Source organism: Oculina patagonica, chromosome 2, assembly GCF_052425735.1.
Source record: "Oculina patagonica isolate OP01 chromosome 2, crgOcupat, whole genome shotgun sequence".
In the NCBI taxonomy this organism is placed as follows: Eukaryota; Metazoa; Cnidaria; class Anthozoa; order Scleractinia; family Oculinidae; genus Oculina; species Oculina patagonica.
Window position 1 is genome coordinate 43,917,830 of NC_135759.1, and position 24,854 is coordinate 43,942,683.

At 37.2% G+C, this 24,854-nt stretch overlaps 2 protein-coding genes across 2 annotated transcripts; one reads left to right on the forward strand and one right to left on the reverse strand.

Annotated features, from left to right (window-relative positions):
• The first annotated feature begins 1,329 nt into the window (after positions 1–1,329).
• LOC144644797 (uncharacterized) lies at positions 1,330–3,646 on the forward strand. The gene is made up of 3 exons (XM_078504342.1): positions 1,330–1,636; positions 2,621–2,673; positions 2,769–3,646. Exons 1-3 carry the CDS (start codon positions 1,626–1,628, stop codon positions 3,644–3,646), a joined length of 942 nt encoding a protein of 313 aa, XP_078360468.1. The 5' UTR covers positions 1,330–1,625.
• A 147-nt stretch (positions 3,647–3,793) lies between these two features.
• On the reverse strand, positions 3,794–21,386 carry LOC144640262 (uncharacterized). Its single transcript, XM_078499456.1, is given in 17 exon segments — positions 3,794–4,838; positions 5,452–5,656; positions 6,438–6,536; positions 6,819–6,887; positions 8,074–8,168; positions 8,816–9,806; positions 10,297–10,496; positions 10,739–10,954; positions 10,957–11,240; positions 12,208–12,463; positions 12,762–12,900; positions 13,132–13,328; positions 13,447–13,522; positions 14,784–15,187; positions 15,661–16,342; positions 17,131–17,376; positions 20,955–21,386. Coding segments are annotated over 17 exon segments (5,052 nt in total). The 3' UTR covers positions 3,794–4,377.
• Positions 21,387–24,854: the final 3,468 nt, after the last annotated feature.

The window sequence follows — 24,854 nt, forward strand, 5'->3', positions numbered from 1 at the left end:
ACAGCATTTGTTATCCATGTTTTGCATGTATAAGTGCACTTCTCAGTTGTGAGGGGCCTGTAGGGGTATCATTTGCCCATCATAATCAAACAAAATGCCAAAATCAAAAATCAAAATCAAATGGCAAAGCTTTTAAACCAGCTCAATATATATAAGACATGATTAGAGACGAAACGGCAGTTTTTTCAATTCGTATTATTTGATATCCAACTCTGTAGAAAGCATTTGATGGCAAAGCTTAAGCAAAACAGGGTATAATCTCTAGGCTTTTGTACATTATGCTTTTGTTTCCCCACTAAAATCATCGGTCTCCCCCAAAAAAGTCACTAAAATGATCGGATAATGCTCATTATACAAACGTTTTTTTTATTAATTTCAAAGTTTTTAACATGGTGTTAACTGTTAACACTTACAAAAACGTACAAGTGTTGCAAGTAACAACAACAACGTATACAAGTTCATAAATACAGCCAAAAAAACATAATCCTCGAAATCATCTACGAGGCTAAGTACAGAAAGTAGTTGACTATCTCTAGAATGTTATTTGTAGTTGAATTTTGAGTTTTAGTCTTCATTTTCTCTAAAAAAAATAATTTCTTTTTTATTTTCTCGGCAAAAAATCAATTTTCCGGGAAAATGCCACTAAAATGCTCGAATAATGCTCAATGCTTTTACCTCACTAAAACGCTCGAAAAAATGCTAGCATAATGTACAAAAGCCTAATAATCTCCCCGGCGAAAATCTGTCAACTGTCGCGGAATCTGATCGAGAAAGCTCATCCCACGGTAGAACTAACGTTAACCTATTTCTGGACTACGGCCGTCATGTTTCGGCGACGTTCGTCGTAGTTTGTCGTCGCTATTTGTACGCGCCCGCAAACTATACCGCTAGCGAGGATGTCCATGAATAATGAAATGTATGGTTCTCCTATTTCTATGCAATCTTCTATGCCTGTATTATGGTTATGAGGCTACGCTCGGGCCGCTGCGGAGCTGTGTTATCACATAAGGAGCTATCTTTCTCAATTGAGTGAGGGACAGCGACTAAAAGAACCGGCACCAGAGATGACATAACGCTTTATTTTTGCCCTGCTTTATTTTATTATTTCATACTGTTATAACGTTGTCTTTCACAACTGCAACTATTGATTTGTGCGATACATTAATACAGCACTAATAAAAAATAACCAGCTGGAGTTCCTAAACCAATCAATACACGGAATACATCTGGATCATCGCGAAATTCTCGAGTAAAATATAAATTTATTTTTCACTAGGCGCTGTCCTCGGCGTCGCCATCGTCATTGCTTAAGCTACCGGCTAATAAAACCTTGCTGGAGGGCAAGCTATGCTTTGGCACATCCAAAACAAAGCACTTCAACCAGTCATGCTTGACTTTCCATCGTTTTGAATGTCTCACAGCGTAGCTTGCCCTCCGGCATGGCTGATTTTGTACTATGTGACCGTAAGCTGCAAAGGGCCCAATATCCACCATCACCATACTGACTTGTTTCGTAACACAATTCGAGGTGTAAATAATTTTCGTATTTGAGCGTCTTCTGGGATCCATAAAAGAACGTTTGCATTTCTCATTCGTTTCATCGTGAAAGCGAAGGACAGAGAATAATGCAATTGAGGTAAGCAATAAGGTGGGATTTTGAAAGAAGAGCGAATGAATACAACTAATTATACTCCTTGCGTGCCACGTACCCGTGTATTTGCATCGGAGAATAACGTTTATTCGAGACTGTTCGTTGAACTTTTGGTACACTTTCAACTGAGTAATGCTTCATATAGGGTTAAGTTTTCCTCGTTTCAAAATGAGTGTTTTTGTGACAAGCAGCTATTGCTGACAAAAACACTAAGACCAATACATCCAAATCAATATGCAAAATTGACTTGTGACATATGTAATATTTAATCTCATTTTATTCTTGTAAACTGTGGATGAAAGTGAAAATGGTCTCCGCAGACGTCAAAACCAAACCAAAGCAAAGCTATGGCAATTAAGAGCCGTAGTAATACCTTAGACTACAACGCTGGGATTTTAGCCAAAGCCCTTTCCTTCACTGTGTGTCCTTGGGAAACTGAAGCATGACTTTCTGCGAACATGTAAACAATGATAACGAGTTCTTCGGTAACAAAAACAGTCGGATAAATCTCGTGAGCACGGTAAAAAAAAAGGCAGATCAGTGAGAGTTCTCTTCGCGGTAGAATAACACTGAGTCTTTGGTCAGGATTTATTCATATTTAACACCACATCTTCCATCGTAACATTGAATTTGAAGGTCGTTTGTTGGACTTGTAAGCGAGGCTAATGACAAGGCTTAACTCATTCCGCTGCGAAAATATCTACAACATTAGCCGGCACGTAATGCCAACATGTTCCCAGCACCCAAGATGTTTCGCTTGCACATATATATATTCGCTTAGTGACATGGTCTTACCCGTTCGGCGACGTGTATCCGTTTCGCATATCAGTTTTAATTCGTGCAATCTCCTGCCTTGCAACAATATTGCCAATCATATCTTTGCTTTTCCTGGGTGTGTGTGAAAATGGTTTAGAAACAATGCAAAGTATTAAATATCGAGAATTGATCAGAAACTGTTTCTCTTTATAGATGGCGCTCCGCTACCGTTGGATGGGTAACGGTAATCTTAGTATTTGCTTCAAAATCCTTTAATTTGTTTTATTTTACACAGGGCCCCCGTTGATACCAGTCCTGCGACTGAAGGGGTCACCCTGTTAAAATATCGATTATTATTATTAATCCTTTCGTTCAGGACTCAACAAGGACGAAATACGTTTGTTCCATCAATTCACCCAAAACTTTACCAAAGGAAACCAACATACCTACAATTCAGAAAAGAACATTCGACTTGTCAGCTTTAACATGTGGTGTGAATTTCTAAAACCACACACTTTATTGAACCTACAGGAAAGAATTGAAGTTCTTGTAGAAAGCATTAAGGATTTTGACATTGTGCTGATACAAGAGGCATACATCTTGAAAATGGGAATAGCTGTTATTACAAAATGTGCCTTGCTTTTGATTACAGAAATGGAGCAACGGGGTTTTCACTACAGAACTTCTATTGCAGATTTTGCTGCACCTTATGTCGGAAACAGCGGTGGTGTTGTTATTTTTAGTCGTATACCACTAATAAGAACAGTGTCAAAACTATACCACAGCTTTTCAGTTTTGCAATTTGCTGATTATAGAGGGTTTGTCGTCGGAGAGTTTTTATTCAACTCTCAGCGTCTTTATGTGGTGAACACCCATTTGGATCCCCATGGAGTAAAGGCCAGAGCTTTGCAAGTACACGAACTTCTTACAAACATACCGAGAATCGAAGAGCATTCTTACATTGTTGTGGCTGGAGATTTTAACACTGACAATCATTTTCCCACTACGAGCAACGGAAGTAAGGAATATCAAAAGCTATTACAAACAATGAATCAAGCTGGTCTCCAATCTGCTTTTCCTGTAAGAAAGGAAACTAACATCGACGGTGGTAACTATGATGCCATTTTCACTAGTTCTAATGTGGCAGTATCGACAAAACAGATCATTAAACTGGTTACAAAGAACAACCAGTTGGTCTCAGATCATTTTGCACTTGCAGTTGAATTAAAATTGTTGTGACACAGGTTGAAGGAGTATTAAATTTATTTAGCTTTACAGTCGCATAGAATCCATTGCATTAGTAATATAAGTAGATACAATTTTTGTACACCTATTTAACAATTAGATTATGAGCTTGAGATTTCTATGAGGTGGTAGTTGATGAGTCTGAAGGTCGAATCTATCACCACATAGAAATTGAGAGCGAATAATCTAATCGTTTTAGTAGAATTCTAACTCATTTTCCTTCATATAATAATTTCTAATTATTTTTCTGCATATGAACTCGCTTTAAACTTCACACTTTAGCGAAATCGCGCGCGCGGACGGAATTAAGATCTGAAACTTTCAGTTGTGTAGTCATGTCCATCAGTTCATTCAGTAATTTTGACTTTTTAACGGTAAATTGAATTTTGGGTGGTGGGAATTGAATTTTCCAAAAATATTTCTAAACTTTCTCCGAAACTTCGGAGAAACAATAAAATGTCGCCGTTCTTGTAGACGACCTTCAGCCACTGCACAGTAATGGCTGATAGTTTGAATTAGCTCAGCCAATTAGATTGCAGCATTTGCATTAGTATACTAGTAGAATTCTACTAAAATGTAATAGACCCTTACAAGTCTTTCCTCACCGCCATATTCAGTTGCCGGAAGGCAAATTCACAAATGGAATCATTATAAACTAAAAATACATTCCTTAGTCTAATTGATGCGATACAGGTAGTTTGTAACTTACTATCTATAAACCATTCTTATGGTGTTGGCTGACCACCTACAGATTCAGACGGGCACACACGGTTGGTTCTAACCCTCCAGGGTGTACGCGCCAAAATATGAACTACCGTTTTAAAACGATGGCCTAAAAGAGCAAGAAATTGTACAGTGAATATAAACCCATAAACAGTAAGGAACCCAAGGCCAATTATATCAACACCTAAGACCTTCAGGTCCTTATGCTGTACGAGGATTAATATGATTATCATCCATAATGCATTGGTGACACCAAATACTAACAGAGTCGTGTTTCTAAGTTCCACGAGCTTTTCTTTCAGCTTGGAAGTCTGGTCAAAGGCACTCAGTTCAGGAATGAGGCAGGCTTGACGCAATCCTTCCCAGAATTCATACTCCACACCTTCGTCTGAATTGTCAACATCTAAGTAGAATAAGGGAAGGCGATCCAATTCGCGCCGGGTCTGACGAATTTTTATTTGTCCTGGAAATAAAAAAAATAACAAACTTTAATTTTTTTCTTGATATAATTTGTATCTTGTGTGATTCCCTACATATGTAAGTTATCATGTGGGGAAAGCAGCCTAAATTAAAATTGAGCCCGTGTCAGAAAGTTTTAAATCGAAAATAGCATGCACAGTCGCTCAGAACTCTCCTCAGAAAAACAAGCATGTTCCCAGAACTGGCATTTATTTTCAAACAACGCAGCTAGCAATACGTTACAACTACCATCAGCACCAAAACCAAGATTAATTAGTGAGTTTGGGATTAAAAGTTTTAAACTATAAAGCATTATGAAGTTGCGCAAACCTGAACAAGCTAAGTGTCTCAAATATTTCTGAATTTCATTGTACACATGTTATTGAAAGTGGTAATGGGGATAATTACAAGAAGAAAAAACACTGCCAGTTAAAAGGAAATCACTTTCACTCCATACCTAAAAGTTTTATCTACATTGCTAAGCTGTAACAAATCCTATTTTAATTTTTTTAACAAGTACAAGTTAGAATACGAAATTATCGTATTGAAAGTAGTGTGCGTAATTACAAACACTGTTTTTGGTATTTGTATTTGTTGTAATAAAAATTAAAATCTACCTTGATTAGGATACTGCAGTTTGCGAATGGCAGACAAGAGCCTGTTAAAGTGGCCTTGCTTGTGGATGTTAAATGTTTCCTTCAAATTCTCCTTGCTCATGTTTTTCAAATCTTCCAAGTCGTTAGGTTCTGTGTATCCACTTGATTCAAACTTGGGCCAATATTCGCCAAGATCTTGCTCTTCCAACCAGTTATCTACGTTTTCCTAATAAGTATCAAAGCAAAGCGCCTTGTTATATTGCATCAGGTCTCAAACTTGTTCTGATTTGTAGCAACACATAACTATAAAAAAAATGCTTCTAGACCTTACATGTGCTTTGGTTTATTTTAACTGCGTGAATTTGTTAACTACCTTTTCACGCCGGTTCCAAAGAGGACAGAATTTTCTGTACAATCATTGCTGACAGCATTGCGGTATTAGGTGCTGTAAAGCCTGGTTCACATTGCAAGATAAGCACTAGAAAAGCTCAAGTTAAACCACTGGCATGTTGGCTCTTGATACAAGGCACGAGCACAATACGCATACGCAAGCACCGTGCTTTTGAAATTCTGATGAACATTGCACTATGGGAGTCATGTCGACATGGTGTGCTTTTGTTTATCCCACGCCAGTTGACACTCAAGAATGTAAGCATCACGCCGATTCACAGACGAGTTTTTGCGTGCGTTTTCTTGTGCTTTAGTTCACCCAAGTTCATTTTAAATAGGGCTTTTAGGCATAATAAGAAATTGTAAGATCGACACCAGATCGATTTAAGGCAAAATTAAATTCTTGTTGGTCCAGGATCCTCATGCATTGTGGGAGGCGCGGTGCATGGCCTAATGGTTAGTGCGATGGACACGATATAAGCTACATTAGATCATGGCGTCCCTCTCTTTTTTATCTTTTATATTCTTAATTCATACATTTAACCCTTATGATTGTATTACATATTGTTAGTTAACTGCTTATCTACGTATTGTTTGTAATTACTCGTCTTACTCACTGGAATATTCTCTTCGATATCGACCCGAGGAATTCTTCTGATATGCCGTAGCAGCCTCTGACGATGTCCTCTTACGTTGATTCCAATCATTTGAAGATCCTGAGAAAAAAACGAACGCCAAACGGCAGACGGCTGATGTCGAATTTTTGCCGTTCGCGGGAAAAATTAACGTTATGCTTAATCTCTCTAATGTTAAATAAAATATTCGTAATTTAACTATATAAAAAAATCAAATTACATCTCAGTTTTTTCCCTTTTTTGATGATGACTTTAGTACCAGATACTTATGGTACTCGTGGCAATTTTACTCTTTTGCTGTTCATTACGATATCCCCGCTTATTATCAGCACAACCATGAAGTAATTTGCATATCTTACTCACCTTGTCTGTCATTCCGGGCAAAAAGCTCGTAGTGTCATAACCATGCTTTCGAAAGTTTGGAGCATAGCGCTGGAAAATCAAAGCATTTCATTACAATTAGGGATCAGAAGAAAATACTTAAAATACTTAATATATAAAATACGAATAAAGTGTTTTCGTGATATTTCTAATGATGCCTTTTACTATAGTAATATAGACCAGTTTTTAGGTGGCTCGTAAAAACATTCTTGCGTGTTTGGAACTCTATCGCAGCAACACCAATAACGATGAGGAATAAATTTAAGTACAAAAATAGAATATGTTTGCGTTACTCCATAACGACCACTTATATTTCCTTAAATTATTAAAACGACTGGATAATGCGGACATTTAAGTTTGATTTAAACGAAATGATGATATATATGAAAGGCGACCAAATTTTTGCGCGGTGCTAACTATATATGACGGTTGATTGAAACACGAGTAAAGCGAGCGAGACAGAATTTTCTTCCAAAATATTCCGCGCACAATCTCCTCAAAATTCGTCTATATTCCTTTAATATTGCGACAATCGCAATTGTTACGGGGTAATCCAAAATAATTGTTTTGTTAAAACTCGTCTAATCATGATCAAGACTACAATTTAATGGCTGTCGGTTGAAACGAAGCTAAGCTCAGAATCGATCAAGTTCGCTGAAAAAAAGTAAAAGAACCAAATGTAAGGAAACAAACTTTAATGAATTGCCAAAATAAGTGAAAATATGTTTGTTCTTTCCGAACGCAATTGTGTCGGCCTTTTTTCGGATCTTCCCGTGAATTCTTTGCTGCCTTTCACCTTTATTCAGCTGTTTTTGTTTTACATGTAAAGTGTTGGCTACTCCGTTCGACTACAGTCGGTTACTCCACTCAAACCAGCTGGCTGGCTACTTCAAATTTTATTAAAACCTCTGTTGCAGTGCAGTAAAGCCTTGCGTTACTTTGTTTTACTGTGAGTTGATTTCCTTTTGCCATGAGAAGATATGTTTTGTGATGAGTTTATTTTATATCTGTGAGTTTATTTTGTTCTGTCTCAAGAAAATCTGTTGTGCCGTAAGCATATTTTGTTGTGCCTTAAGATATTCATCTTGCACCTATGGTCACCGTGTTTTAATATTTATGCCGATTACTTTAGAACGGAAACATAATTGTAAAGTCCAGTAATTTAATAATCACTAACTAGGGAGCTCCGCTTTTAGGTTTGGCTAAATCTATTTGTTTCAGTAATTGCAATTGTTACCTTGAACGGCTTTGATAACCAATCTTCAACTGGTAAGTTGAGATCAGAATACGAAACTTCATTATTCAATGCTGTCGCAGGACGGTTGTTTTCATCTAAAAGAGGGAAGAGAAAGATTCAATAGAAATATCACCTACCTTATTTTCACTTAATTTCGCGAGTACCAATTAAATTTCGCAATTTTCGCGATTTTGAAAAAGTCGCCAAATTAAATAGTTACGAAATGTAAAACACGCGAAGATTAAAATCGCCATATTTATTACGTATAATGTCAATGAAATAATGACATTCAAGCTGTTGCTTTGTTACAGTTATTCCAACATGTCTCAGCGTCATGTTTAGGAGTTTATTTTTGTTTGATTTTGACCACTGCATCACTCTCACCGTCCGACAGTCCTCTGCGCTAACTTCTTCAAAATCTCGCTTGTGGAGTCGTAGATGTGCCTATCGGGTGATTAGACGGTAGAATACCTTATTCTTTGTTATATTTAGCTTGTTCTGAGGTCAAGACTTCATACTGAAGAATGGAAAAATCGCGAATTTTTTTACACTCCAATTCTACCTTCCCGAGTCAAAATCGCAAAACTTTATACTTCCGAAATATGGCTCTTGATATTTTGCAAAATTTTATACTTCCGAAATTTAGTGAAAATAAGGTACTTGATAAAAAATCGAAAAAAATCAATTCAATTACACTGAGATTTCGCTTTTTATCAAATACATTGGTTATTTTTAAGTTTACCTAAGGTCCGGATTGAAAGGCTTGATCCAAACGTAAATGATGACCCTGAATGGTTCACCATCTCTCCTTCATGGTCACTCCATTGCTCTTCCGTGTTATTAACCAACATTGATGCGGATGACGAGACAAGTCTTGAAACAGTGAGTGGAATGCCTTGTTGGTTTTGGTTAGGTATGTTTCTTTGGTCGAGTTGTTGACTTGCCGAGATTTGTCGAGGAACTGTTCCTGGAATTACAGTGTAATCCATTTTGGAAGGCGATGATGTACCTGCTTGTAAAGATCCGGGTCTTTCCTCCGAGTCTGGCCGATATAAATTTGCCTTATTTTCAGATCGACTAAAATGATTTCCTGTGGTACTGTTGAAATTTGTATTTTCATGGATTTCCCCTGACTTGTCCATGGAGTCCGCAATGGTTGTTGTTACCAAAAACTTGTTCATGCTTTTCTCACGTGTAGAGGTTGTTTGTTCAGGTGGCTCATAATAACAGTGTGATTGCAAGTTGTTGTTTTCCATGTCTTTGTCAAGATATGCTTCGTCAGGGTGAGAAGATTGCTGTAGATGCTGCTTATTTGAAGTAGTAGCTGATTGACAGGATTTATCTGATGACATTTTATCCCGCACAACATTTTCCCCGGAAGACGATATGAGAGCGCCGTTTAACTCCATCCCCCTAGGCTGAACAACATCCACACATTCACTTAGGATTTCATGATCAGAGTTCACAACAATTTTAGGGAGTGCACAAGTTTGGTCTTCGTCGTCATCGATAGCAGTGGTGGTGTGCTTGGCGCTTTTATGTGGTGCATTATCCCGTGCGGGTTTGGCGTTTTTCTTTACTAGGCTTTCCTCTTCCACTTTATTGCTTTCGGCACTTTCCTCAGGTACAGGAGGGAGGCAAAGAACTTCCGTGGTCTCGGTAGTGATAAGTACCTCACCCTTTGTAGAGAATGAAGTTTCCGCGTTTTCGCTTGTATCTTTTGGCCCCGTTCTCTGCAGTTTCAAATGAATAAAGGAGTGGATAAAAAAAAATTCAGTGTAGACTGAGGAGTCCCGCTTATAGGCTAACATGTGCCTAACCATGTTGCTGCAAGTGCACTGACCGAAATATTTCTGTGGCCAAGCACCATCGTGGAAAAAAATTAGATATAAATAGAGAAAACGCAAGAAATATTTTCTGCAAACATTGAAACTGAATTTTATGCGTGCTCTTAAAAATATGCAGATATTATATTTAAAAATATTAGTTCAAATAAGAAAACCCAAATTAAACGGATGAATATAACCGTAAATATTTTGAAAACTGGGTGATATTTCTTTGGGATATCATCCGATCTTCCCCAGTTCTGGCTGCATTACGTAACGTTCGCAGTGTTATTGTAAAAATAATGTTGCGCGTTGTTCTTCTGTTGAAAGGTAACAACTAAATTTTAAAAAGTCGATTCAGTAGCTCTTATTGAAACCCATATAGACCGTAATTTACCTTGCTGTAGGAATTCGCAACTTCCGCTTTAATGCTGGTTTTGCTTTCTACGATGCTTCCTCTTTTAGCTCGCTTGTTTACTGTCAATTGGTCCGGTTCTTCCTGGCTTTGACAACATTTGCAAGTCTTCTTTAAACAGTTCAAAACAGGTTTATACCAGTCTCCTCCTTCTGAAACACTGGACTTTCCTTCTCTTGTTCCTGTACAAAAAACAAACAAACAATCAAACAAAAAACAGTAAAAAAGTGTTATTTATTACTGTAATTACTTATAAGCTCCGGCCTTATGGGCCACTCCTTATAACTGTGTCACAAAGCGCCAATGGAGTGTGTCGTGGCATTTATAAAACAGAGTGTTACTAGCATTACGTCGCTAAAATTTGGACTTCTTCAATATGAACTCTGTGTATCATCTCTTGTATGTCACCCGACCATAAACTTACCCCAAGACCTGTCTGTTAAATTGCAAAGAGAATATATTGTCAGCAACAGATAACCAGAAGGCAAGCACAGAATATACCAAATTCCGTGTAACAAGCATGTGAACTCGTTTGGATGTAGCAGGGCAGAGGCTAGAAAGATCCCGGATAACCCAGCCAAGTACATGGTGCTGACTCCAGCAGGCAGATGGTGTTCTAAAGATGTTGCTAATGTAGATGTGTCGTGTTTGGTTCCAGGGTTGGCGCTGATGTTGGTTCAGCCTTTCTTTCTTTTATCTCGTTTGAAATTTGAACAGCCACACCAATGACCACAATACACATGATTACAGCAAAAACAAACGTTAGTAGTTTGGATACTTTCAGCTGGACATTTTGTGGCGTGAATAGACATACTATGACGTAAGCAACAATTACAAGGCTGATGAGAACGACTGTAGTTATTTCGTTGATGTTAATACCCGAAAAGATCATTCCACCCACAATGACCAAGATGACGGTAGAGGGTCTGAAACAAGAAAAATGAAAGATCTTTTTAACAAAATATCTATAAGAACTGACCAATTTTCACTATTTGGTATTTGCAAATGCATTAGTATAACCTGTTTGCACTGTTGTTACCTGTGATTGAGCGATTCTTCCGCTAAGTGTATTAAGTGCATTATTATTATTATTATTATTATTATTATTATTATTATTATTATTATTATTATTATTATTATTATTATTATTATTATTATTATTATTATTAAGTGCTGTTCAGCCCGTTTGGGGACCATACGAAATTTTTTACTTTACTCCGTTTATAAATTAAAGAAGTAATATATCAAACACGAGAGGCAGTGTTTCATCGGGATATCCAAACACCGAGAAGAGAGTTGAAAATACGACGCGCAGCGGAGTATTGAAATTCGAGTGTTGATAGCCGATGAAACACTGTCTCAGTGTTTGATATATCTCTCAATCGAAACAAAAACTACGGAGTAAAGGGAGAAATAAAATCGTAAAAATCTATCTAATTAAGTTTGGGTTTCCAAACCACCGTCACGGATATAATTTTCTTTGTTTTAACTTGATGAATTATTAATGAGTTTGAGAAGGCTTGGTGCAAAGAGTTGAGAGCTGAGACATGGGCAAGTGTTAGTTCATTCTTAACCTCAAGACGATCAGCCCGGAGATTTTTCTAGGTCTATTTACACGTCAAACCTCATCGATTGTCAGGGAACGAAAGCGCGGGAAACGTTTTGGGCTAAACCGTGACGGTTTCTTCTAGTTTCTTCATATCAAGATCGTTTCGCATACTGCCAATTTATTTTATTCTTATCACGCAGGGAGTCCTAGGGTACCACCTTGGATTTTGGCCTCTTGGCGAAAACGTTTCGGGGCAACTAGAGTACGGTTATGTTCACGATAAGATTGTTAGGTCACTATATTAAAAATATTTGGCGCAAGTTGTTCTCCTAGCTTTTACTTACCCAATGACAGTGGAGCAGACAAGAAATGTTTGGTAAATAATAAAAGGGAAGGAGATGTGTTCATTGTTCTTCAAAATCCGCCTCCACTCACTGACAAGAAGAACAAGGTTGGCAAGAGTTGAAGGCGTCCATCTTCGCCTTTGCTTGTAAAACTCATCAAAACTCTCCGGGCAGTAAGTGCTATCTACTGCAGCTGCGCAGTATGTCAGTCGCCAACCTCGTTGCACCATAAGCGTACACATCCAACGGTCTTCCCCTTGAAAGAATAAATGGTCATGAATGACTTTAGTACCCATCAACAACCTCATCACTTTGAGTATCTGGTGACACAGTTTACCTGCACTGCGGAAACGTTTGTGTGCCATGACTCGTTTTGAAACAAAGGACGAAGGCATCTTAGAAATTGCCTTAGCAAAAATAATCTTAAAAAATTGCCTACAGATGGTTTCAATTTGCGCTTACGGACTATTTCGTGTTATCTTACTGACTATTTTATGTTGTCTCGAAGACTTAAGTTTTTTATTGCCACATTTTACAATTGCAATCAAGCTTACCCATGTCTTTTGTCAAGAATTCGAAAGCGTGGTCCACACCAGTAGCATAGGTTGGCAAAACATCTCTAACAGCCTGGCATCTGTACAGACTGAAACATCCGGGACTACATAACACTGAACCAAGCATGTGATTTGCCACCTAAAAAAAAATGTAAAATCATTGCATTTGAATTCGCATATAAATACGGACACCAAATTGTCTAGGTAACAGCGCACAGTCTTACTTTTTAAAGATTTTAGTTATCCTATCGGTGTTTTTTATTCATTTGTTTTTGTTAATCATGCGTAAACGAGTATTTTTTACTTAATATATACTCATATTACTTTATGCTTGATCAGTCACTTGGTTAGTTCAGTAACAATTACTAACCTTTTGAAACCAGTGACCAATAGCATAGTCAAATATTTGATACCATACGACAGGCCCACTTCCCAGGGGGTGAGTACGAGCACACACTGCACCAACTCTGGGGTCTTCAACAATCTGATCTATTAATGCTTCAACGGAGTCATAGGTAAACTTGACGTCAGCGTCTGTGGTAAGGATAAAGGACTGTTCGTCTTGCACTGGAATGTAAAAAAATGATTTTCAGGTTATGAATTAAAAATATTCAATATTGCTTATAATGCATACATTTGAAGGTAATGTACCAGAAACCTGTCATTTATTATGTGAAAACCTCACCTTCAAGGAGTTGCTCTTTAAAATCCAAGACATAGGACATGTACATCACCTGGCTCCACCGCTTTTTGTTTTTCACCTGAATATGGTGGAAGAAAAACAGTATCTAATATGTGTACACAATAATTTTGTCTTCAACAATCTTCTCATTACCAATCTCAAAATATCCATTCTTCCGGCTTTGTGATCTGTTCTAAGAGCAAGGTGGTTCAATGGATAGTGCATGGGTTTCCGCAGCATTTCAGAATTCCAAAAATAAATTTGGAAATTCATTATCTCTTGATCTTCCCTAAAACACTTTGCCTTTATAATACCTCTCGTCATAGTATACAACTAACAAGGTTTCGCAAGTGGAAGTATAAAATTAAAAATCCATCTTGTTGTAACATGCGAAGGACAAGCATCATAAGTGTTCAAGAATAAAAACAAACTAAGCTATCTAATTCAACATTAAATTCCCCTTCCCCCATCACACGAAGAAGACATAAATAAGACAATTCCCATCTTACAGATATTTGATGTTGACGCAAGTTTAATTAATTTAGCTTTTATTATCTACTTAACCTAGAAAAGTTTCATTATATATCGGCATTGAAGATGTAGGGTTTTTAATTTAATTTGTATTTTTTATAATTATAGTGCCACTGGTTTGTCCGTTATTTTTGCTATTGTTATTTGATCTAGCTAAACTAAAAATGCAAAACATTATTTTGAAAAAAGATCACAAAGCTAAAAGACTACCGTATTTTCTCGAATAAACGCCGGACCTCGATTAAACGCCGGCTTCAAATAAACGCCGGGTCCCTGGGGCCAAGTTTTAAATAAACGCCCCCGGCGTTTATTCGGGGTCCCGGCGTTTAATCGAGGTCCCGGCGTTTATTTGCGTCGATCCAATAAGTGAAGATATTCACTAGAAAAGCACTGCTATGACACGTACTATATGGTATACGGCTTTTGTTATTTTAATAAATGCTTTACGAACAACTCTGGCGTAACATTAACTGCGGTTTATGACGTACAACAACACAAAATTGAAAATATAGCAATGTTAGTCAATGTTCTGGCATGCTCTTTTTGTTATGACTGACGCACTCTCTTTCTTTTGTTGTAGTGCTCGCTGTCGCTAAAATCGCTAGGATCCCTCCAGCGTTTGTTAATCAGTTGTTTTAGCCTTAACTTAAAAATGATTGAAAATTTTACTTCATAAATAAACGCCGGACCCCGATTAAACGCCGGCTTCAAATAAACGCCGGGTCTCTGAGTCCAAGTTTTAAATAAACGCCCCCGGCGTTTATTCGAGAAAATACGGTAAGTGTTTAAATGAGGATTGTGCTAATTACCTTAGCATTGTCTTTTAAGTGAATTGTGAAGTCCATTCCACCCGGAAGTCTCCATGTAAGCTGCATACCATACGGGGTCTTCATTTTGGTGCATTCACTAAAGTGCACATTTAATGTCTTTTCCACCAGCGAAGCCAACTGCAGCACATAATTGTTTAGTACCTCTACCCTGACACATCCGTCAAAAAACACATGTGACTCAAAATGGTAACCTGATTTTTCCCTATTGATGTCAACGTCATGAATTGATCGAAGAAGTTGCTCCATTTCGTAATCTTCTTCGTGATACATTGTTGTACATATAAACACATTGATGTCGTTTACGAGACCTTTCTGTGTGGTTTGTTCCTCATCAGAAGCCTGATTGCGTCTGTTCAATAAGAGATACTGTTCAATGCAGACACCTAAGAGGCAAAATATACTGATCTAAGATGATTATCACGCATTGAGCTGTTCTCACTAGATTTAAAAAACTATTGTGAACTACTGTTCGAGATTTACACTGAAATAGATCACCAGTTAAAATGTGAGAACTGTCCTATTCATATAATTAGTGATAATTGGGATATACTATTCAGCTGAATCTTGGTAACTCGAACCTTTCGCTGACTCGAACCTTTTTCGATTCCCTTACAGGCCATTTTTTTTACCAATTTTACGTTCAATTACTCTAGTCCCCTGATAATTTGAACACTCTTTTGACTCCCCTTGAAGGTTCGAGTTATTGGGATTCAACTATAACACCTACTAATGGTATTTGTCAGAACCAGTATAATGCTACTTGTCTATGTTCGCTTCAAAGAAGAAGTCACACTAAAGGGACTATGCTGCAGAAAAAATCGCTCTATCGAACGTATTTTACATTGACAGCACATACCATTATAAGAAGGAATCCAAAATAAATCAGATGCTTTTGCCATAATCCGTCCTTGACTCTTCCATACGTAATAAGTGGTGGCTAATAGCTGTGAAAACCATAGGAGTGCGCCCGCTAAGAGAGTATAAGCTCGGTCCTGCGAACTACAAGGTAACGGAATGGCATCTGTCTCACATATTCCTATGACGTGCGTCATAAAAATAGCGGTCGGTGTTGCTAGCGTCAATGGTAGAGCGTATCCAACCCGCTGCATGCAAAGTGAGCAGGTGAGCCAACCAAAATGGTAGCCAAAGAAGCTGGCAAAAACATGGAGCATGAAATACACAAATGAAGGATTTGATGGATTGATGGCGCTGAATCCGGAAGAAATGTTGTCCAAGTCAGCTATATTATAGATCTTGGTAAAAGTGGCAGTAACTAAAGGCGTGAGAAGAAGTTTCCACAGAGAAGAAATAATTGCCGCTTTCCCTCGAGCTGTGCTTTTTGTCAAAGGAGGTCCTTGTTCTATGTCGTCGATATATGAAGAAACGCCTGAAACAGAACCTCTTGACATGGTCTCATCAGAGTGCCTGGTTTCTTGGTGTTTGCATTGTATTTGGAGTTTCCTGAACTTAGGTGACCAAGCAATGGAGAGTAGAACAAAGGCGACTGGAATGCCAATTTGTCCACTGGTATCAGGTATCTTAAGGGGAGGTATAAATGACAAGGTTAATGTGAAATAATAACTAAAAGCCGAAATAAATAAATTAAATATGCAGGAAACAGTTAAGCCCACTAGGCAGAAAATGATTTAACAGCTTTAGAGTGTCTCTGGTAGTTCTTGTTTGTAAACAGTAATTGAGTATAGCTTTGGGAAATGAATGGCAGGATTCTGTATCGGGATGATGCGCCACAACGATTCAGCGCGAAAATAACCTTGATTACATTTTGTTAGACAATTTGAAACTGTTACTTTCCTTAAACCCCAAAAAGGACATCTAATGACAGCGAAAAAATGTTATGGGACAAGGTACGATAGATCACTATTATTTTCGAGAACCGGGGGGAGCTTGCTGCCTTGCTGTAGTAATTGCGGAAGAAAAGCAACACATTTCTTTTAATGATACGACCTGATCCTCATATGATTCTCTTTTTTGGGATTTTCAAAAAATAAATGAGCAACTTATTTATTTTCAATGTCTGGTCGGCTAGTAGAAATACCATGCACTCTCTGACAACTCTGGAAAACAGTTTTCTCGGAAGTGGACACAACAACGCATAAGCAGAATATTACTTTCAGTAAAAGCACTTTCACACAGTAATGTGCATGAGCAGACCATTATTTTTTACAGTTAGTTGCAGCAGCTAACGTGATGGGCTTTCGGCCAACGAAAAGGAAGAAAAAATGTAAATATGTCAAACGATAATATATGTTGTTGACCTATAAGATTAAGTAGCCAAATTTTTGACACTTTGTTTTTTTACAGTTACCTTTAAAGACAGCAATAAAACACCAATCATAGCAATAACAGCAGATGTTGTAAACTTGATTACATCCAGCTTTCCACCCACAGTTGACCACTGCGATCGTGATTTCGTGATCTGCCATATCGAGGGTACCACAGCTAAACTGCACATGAGCAGTACAACTGAATCAGGGTCTACTGGTAGAACCGTCAGCATAACAATGGTAATGAAACAAAGAGAATTAGTCTCCAAGAATCCACCGACCAAAATCTACAATTGGAGGAAAAAGGAAACGAGACTTTGAATAAATAATAAGTATTGAAGAAGCGAATTGAAGCAAAATAGAAATTAAACAGTGATAATAACATGAGGTTTTATTGATGAAGAGGGTCGTTTGATCCTGCTTCCCTTCAGGCAATTCTACTGGAGTCAGATAGTACACTGTGCTTCGACAATATTGGATTGCGTTCGGTTGTAATTCGGATGTATTTTGTTTCGTGCGGGCAAGAAGTTATTCAATACAATACTTTTATCAATATATTCCAACGGGGGTTTTCAAAACCAATTTACAAATGAGCTAACTCGAAGATATATTAAAATCTTACCAGATTGTCATGTCGACATGCACGTTGTTTTTGTACTAAAACTGATTTTTTTTTTTACGGATGAGCAATAACCCTGAGGGGAGTAAAAAGCCTACAAAATAGCTGCATAAAAGAGTATCTAGCACTGGAAAAGAACGATTTAATTTTATACCATGTTGATTTTTAGATTTGAGCGTTTTCGTCACCTAAATTATAAGATTTGTATATCGTTGACTTAAAACAATTAGGGGGGGGGAGGGGGAATGGGAGTTCAGGACCCCAGGACCCCCACTACCCTAACTACATCCTTGACATCGTAGCAGTGTCTGGCATTAAAATAAAATATTCATTAACTCGATACGTGATGCAATGCAGGTCTTAACAATAATATGGCCGTATGTGATACATAACCTCAGGTAGGCTTTCCAGCCGTCTCTAGTTTTGATTGGCAGGTTAAACTGGAAGCTATAAGGCAAGAGTTTTTTCCCTTTAGCCTGTGGTTAAAGGTATTTTTATCGAGAGTTGTATTCACAGTGTTAACGACTTTACTTTGAAAGCATAATCAATCAGTGAACCGCAACCGATTGGATTGAAATCAAGGATGAAGAAATAAATAATAGACCATTTGCATTATGACGTAAAAGCGCAAAGACTTCTGGTAGTTGTAGTTAGGTTGGCGGGAAATTTTGAATCGTCATCAAGCTCGCTTGCCCAAGAAAATCGTGATGGAGGTAAAGAAAATTACCCTCACCGAAGAAGACGTCCCTGTGGCTTCATTTAAAGGGCAAAAAACAACCTCTCAGTATAAAACCAAGTCCGTTACTGTAAAAAAAAGCTATGCAAGAAATTGTATATTTGCTGGGTTGCGTTTTGTAGTGAAGTTTCAACGAATGTTTCCTCCAAGTCTCAGTCGCGCGGTTATTTAGTTAAATTCCTAAAACTTTTGCTTACCAGGTATTTTTAAATAATATACGAAGACGCAATATTTTACCCTTTCTAAACATGGGGGAGCACAGTACATGATTTCTACACTCGTAAAAATCTTTGAGGCTCATTTTTCGAGTCGCACAAGTAATCGTTCAGCAACAAGATTATGAAAATAAAATTATATTCGCTCGCACGGCCCTCGCTCGGATTGAAACCACAACTGCTACTCGACGAGTTGACATTTCCAGTACAAAAACAAGAAAACTTCTTTGTTAAAGAATATTGCAATTACAGTTCTAATTTGACGAAAAATACAATTTTAAGATAAAAACAAATGATCTGTATTCACCTGCACAGGGAAGTTTTGATTGATCAGCTTGAAAATTCTTTATGATTGACCCTTCATGATTCATCGATGAAGCTCGATTGAACGAGGAAAAATATTTGACTCGTTTCTCTGTCTCACTGTAAAAATAATCTATTGAACTGACCGTCCCGCCGAGCAATCATGATATATGGTAAATTTTTTAAGCTTTTCAGTGAAGAATTAATTCACCTGTGATCGATGGAAGCGATCGTTTGTTGAACGTCTGAAAATCGATTAAGAACAAAGTCAATGGCTTGCCTTGCTTTCACTTGATTGCACACAAATTTAGTTATATCCTCGACTCGTCCTTTCAAGCAATCTGTTTCCAGTGCGCTTTTTTTTGAAGCTGTGATATTTGGCTAAAATTATTTACGAAGAGAAGTTGTCGGCCGCGATGAATGAATCTCTAGCAAGTCAACTCTGCCACACAACGTACATATTAAACTTACTTGAACACGAACAACATTAGTCTGTCTTGGTTAAAACACAGAACTCAGTCAATTTTCATTCCAAAGCTATCATCCCGTTTTCTATATTTTTGACAGGTAACTGAAAAAATAAATGTATAAACAAATGTAGCAACAAGAGCGTAAACTTTGCAGCTCAACTTCAGATCAAAATAAAAGTCTTGGATGTCCACCTTCACGCTTGGCTGCCCTTAGCCAATCATAAGGCAGAAATGGTGTTTTCCCGCGAACCTAACTACAACTACCAGAAGTCTTTGCGCTTTTACGTCATAATGCAAATGGTCTATTGCAGTATTTCACAGTTTCGCTTGATGCCACCGGGTGCAAAACGTGGAAAGATAAATTAAAGGAAACAACAGGCGCCCGTACCAAACGTACAACAAATCAACCAAACGTGAAGTATTATGGCAACTAAAGTCAAAACAGGTTAACACGTACAATGCAAATAATTGCAGTTAATCTAAATTGCTACAATTCAATGATTCTGTTGTCTAATTATTATCAACAAGTACATTGTCTCAGACGATAATAGTGTCTTGCTCTTTATTCTTCTAGCAATCCATTTTAGTTTCCACAGTTACGAAAACAACAAGACATAAACATTTGAAAACAAAACGTTCTGCAATTTTATAATTCCTAAAATTCAGTTAGGACACTTTTTTTGCGCTTGCTGTTCCTCTCGTTTCAGCTATTAACGTTTCGATTAAAACATGGAGGATAAAAGGTCTTAGTTTCCTACTCTCGTGTTTTTTGCCCAAATCAGTATAAATAATTACCACTCTTGAATGGTTCTGCCATAAATTAAACTCTTGCTAATTATTTTCTGCATGCCTCAGGCTATACAGACAGTGCGCGAGGTAAAACCGTGTCCTTGTACTAGATGTGTACGGTTTGAGATGGTTAAATAATATAAGTATCGCCATACTTTTTCAAACTTCAAAGCCAATCTAATATCAGTAAGCTGCCCAAATGTCGATCATTTGTCAGTGATAGCTGAAATCTTGGTTTTAATTTGCTGAATCCTGCAGAGAACTTATTAATTTGTGATTACTCCAAATTACGCCCGCTGTATATTGGCTAACCCACCATAAATGTATCCGTTATTTTCATTATGGTTTCAGTACAAACCATAGCCAATTGCATGTAGTCAAGCTAAATTAACAAAGGGAAAAAATGAAACATATCAGGAAGGATGGCGGCAAAAATATTAAACATTTAACTAATTTCGTTGATCGATGGAGCATGTTCTAGTTTCAAAGTAAATATGTGATTTTCACTGAAGCCTAAAATCTGCGGAGGGAAAAACACTGGAAGCGTCTTACTAAATTGAGGTCTGTTCATTAATGGCTCCGAAAGTCACAACCAGGAAAAGTGTACGTAACTGGTTATAGCTTGGTTCGCAACTGCAATAACACAGACACCGTACCTAGCCTGATCAAAAATAATATACAATCAAGTGTTCTAAATCAAATGGCTATCGCTAGAAAGTAATACTGTACTTACCAGTATAAATCCCTTCTTTGTTGGCCAAGGTCGACTTTTTCTTCTCAAACTTGTCCAAGAAGCGTAAATCAGAGACATAGCTTGTGGTATGATCAGAGCGAGAAGAAGCATTAACACTAACGCCATTTTGCTGGTCTCGGCAGAATATTCCCTTGTAGCATTTACCCTGGTTTGATTGACTGTTTTAAACTGCTGTCCTAGAACCAGCAAGCAAATCTTGCTTGTTACAACACAAAATAAAACAGCCATAAAAAGGAACGCTGCCGTGAACCATTTCAAGATGCAGAAGAAGATGTTGAAAAATTGGCCATTTTCAGTGTTGCTGCTTTTGTTTGATACGGCGGAGTCTCTTCTTTGTACTGTGTACCGTTTTCGGTTTTCCGCAATTGAAGTTACACTAAATTTGTCGTAGTAGCTTGTCTTTCGAGACATCGTGATCAGTGTCTTGTATCTTTTGTCTAACAAAAATTCTAATTTATAAACATCACAAGGGAAAACATCAAGGTCAAAATGTGTCCAAGTTATTATGTTTACTATTCAATTACGTCTGTACGACGCGACAGAACAATGACGTTAAAATCGTGACCCTTCACGGGAAAACAAGAAAACAGGTGAATACACTGCCACACCAAAAAATCACGCCAAACAATGGGTATTGAGTGAAATGACACTCCGGCATCCGAGGGGCCTATCAGAACGCGGTCCTCAATGAAAGCCGGAACATTCCAAAACATCCGGGAACATCAAAAATATATTAAGAAATAATAAAAAATTGAAAATAAATATTAAACACTAAGAAAATAATAAATAAAATATAAATAAATAAGTGAAGACAGATGACATCTAACGTATGCAACTAACCACAATGATTAAAAGCGCAATTACTTTACCGCCAATTGCATCACGTGCCTTAACACACATGAACGTGTAACCCCTTCTGCAGTATGCTTCTATGTGGAACAGCCTCCCACTTGATGTGAGAATTCCCCCATTGGTTGATAATTTAAAAATTAGGCTTAAAACGTTTTTATTCAATTATAAACATTAGTATTTTTTTTATAATGAATTTTAGTATTTTATTATCCCATTGTAATTTAATATATTTTATTTACTTTCCTTAATATTGTTTTCATTATCCTTTACTTTATATTTATTGTATTTTTTTATTTATATTGAAAGAACATTGAAAGTTTTAATGTAATGCGCAAGAAATAAATTATTTTTATTAATTATTGTTATTAGTGTCATCCCCCCCTCCACTTTATCAATAAGTAACGGAATTAACGATCGGAGAACATTTCTGCGGTCCGAAATTTGTAACGAGAAGAACTAGACTTTACTTGTCAGCCGCCATACACAAATATGTAAAAAAAAGTTTTTGTTCATGTAAATCCACTAAAATGGTCCATGTTATCTCAGACTTCTAAAAAAATACCCTTGCACGCTGAACCGTGCCCATATGATAACTTCATTTTAACACGGTATTTTCTTTTAAAAAAACTATTACTCGTGCTCTCTCACAAACTTGGTTGCCGTCGACGTATAAGCGAACTTTAAAACAGAAATCCGTTGGTAGATTTTCGACAATGCGATAAGAAGCCAAAACCACACGGTGCAAAACATTTTCTTTTTTATTCGACGTTCTTTTACGGAATAAAAGTGTGGCAATTACACGATGATGCAAAGTGAACTTATCTAATTTGCGCATCGCATATGTCCCATTTTCGCAAAAGCATCCCTCACTTTTAGCAGTGCTCTTTAAGTATAAAGATACTAGAATTAAACGCAAATGATTTTAGATGACATGTGAAGAAATCAAATAAGCGCGTAAACATCATATAGCTATTAACCCTCAGTGTCGTTAGAAACTGAAGCTAGCTAGCCTAACACGAAAAAAGTCGTATTTACCTTATTCTTACTTATTATCGCAAGTACTAATTTTCGTGACTTTCGCGATTTCAAAATAATTGCGAAATTTAATACGCGCGAGAAATCATTGCGCGAAATTTAAACACGCGGAAATTAATGTCATATTATATATCAAAACAAGAACAAATTTAAATTTTTGGAACTGTAACTATCTATCCTTAAAATATCTTTCCATCATGTTTTCTACTAGCACCCTTCCTCTGATTACTGTTTTCTACAGCTTGTAAATCGGCCAAAACCTCTTCAGTACAGTCAGCAAATGAAAGTTTCCGTTTGCAGGTTCCTTGTAGTTACATTGAACCAAACCTTTGTATACTTCCATTAGTTCCTTAGTCTTAGGCGACTGATTTATAAAACACTGACAAAATCGCGAAATTTAATACACTTTTGCTCTATTTTTTCTTGCAATCCGGCGAAAATAAATACTCGCGAAATTCGGCTCCCAAATTTTCGCGAAATTAAGTACGCGCGAAAATTATTTAGAATAAGGTACTTGAATACAAAGGCGTTATACATCTCTTTCCGAAAATGGTATAAAAACGATGGCATATAGACTGCAAAGTACACTGGTTGAGTCGTGAGTCACGTGGAACAATGTGAATGGCCTTCACTCTCGTGTGAAAACGGTAAAATCAAGTCCGAATTATACACTTGAGAACAAATTAACTAAAGGCGATGGAATTACAGTCGAGGAAAAGAAAAAAAGGTAGTCGAACTTCTTGTAATTAAATTAATTTCACTTCGTTCCGTCGTAATACATCCCAGTCTCGGGGAGAGCGTTCAGGAATTATAAATAACTGAAAACATAAAAACAAACTGAAAACTGAAACTATGATTAAACTTCTTAAAAGACATGTCAAACGTCTCTCGCATCCTTGCGTAGTTAAAAAGCGAAAGATTGGGAGTTCGGTTGCAGTTGGAGAATTTCGATCTGCTGCAAACCAGCCGACTTTAAAAACCTCCTTCACTGAACAATATCGCAAAAACTCGAGTAGGCCGGAAAGCCACCACCCGTTTTTTGCTTTTGTTATTGCGTGATTTCTAGGAGACTCACGTTAATAGAGTCCAATGTTCTTTTGATGAGTGTTTATGCAGATGTTTTGTATTGTCAGCCGCTCACGAATATCTTCATATCTAAAAGCTTGTTAAAAGGTTTATGCCACCACGAAACAACTGCGAAAACAACGACCAAATGTGAATGCTTAATATCTAAAAGCTTTTTGAAAGATTCATGATATTGAGAAACAACTGAGGAAACAAAAGCCAAAGTGTAAATGTTAAATAATTATGTCTGCGGATTGTTAATTTCTACTACCTTTATAACTACCTTCATATCTAAAAGCTTGTTGAAAGTTTCATGATTCCAAAAAAGAACTATTGAAACATGGGCGGAATGCGAATGTTCTAAAACTTATGCCGAATTGTCAATTTATTCGATTATCTTGATATTCAAAAGCTTGTTGAAAGGTTCGTGATACCAAGAAACAACTGTGCTGTTTCGGATTGTATATTTCTCACAATTGTCTTTATAAAAAGCTTGTTAAAAAGTTTATGATAACACGAGACAACTGTGGAAATAAGTGCTCGTCAAGACTTGATTTCACAGCTGCTGTACACCTAAAACATTTAGCAACCTTTTAGAATGAAGAAAGTCACGTTCTCATTTTATTTCTTACACCTCAAAACTGAAAATCATTTTAAAAACGAAAATCAAGCCTCGCATTAGTTCAGCAGCTTTTTTATACCCAGTCCGGATAACAACTCGAAAGTTTGTTTCTGTGTAATTAATTATATCTTTTAGTTATGTTTAACACCGCAGACAGCTACTGACAGTTAATATTTACAATTCATATTTGCAATGCTTTTAAAAGACATGTTACGTGAGTCAAATATGATTTACAATCAATATTTAGCATGCTCTTTATCCAATCAATTTGTAGAATGCATTGCACTTCAGCATAAGTGAGGAAT

Bases quoted from the DNA above. Each gene is read 5' to 3' on its own strand.
- LOC144644797 (XM_078504342.1), top strand. The intron at 2,674-2,768 runs AATCCTTTAATT...ATTATTATTATT, and splicing joins AATCTTAGTATTTGCTTCAA to AATCCTTTCGTTCAGGACTC.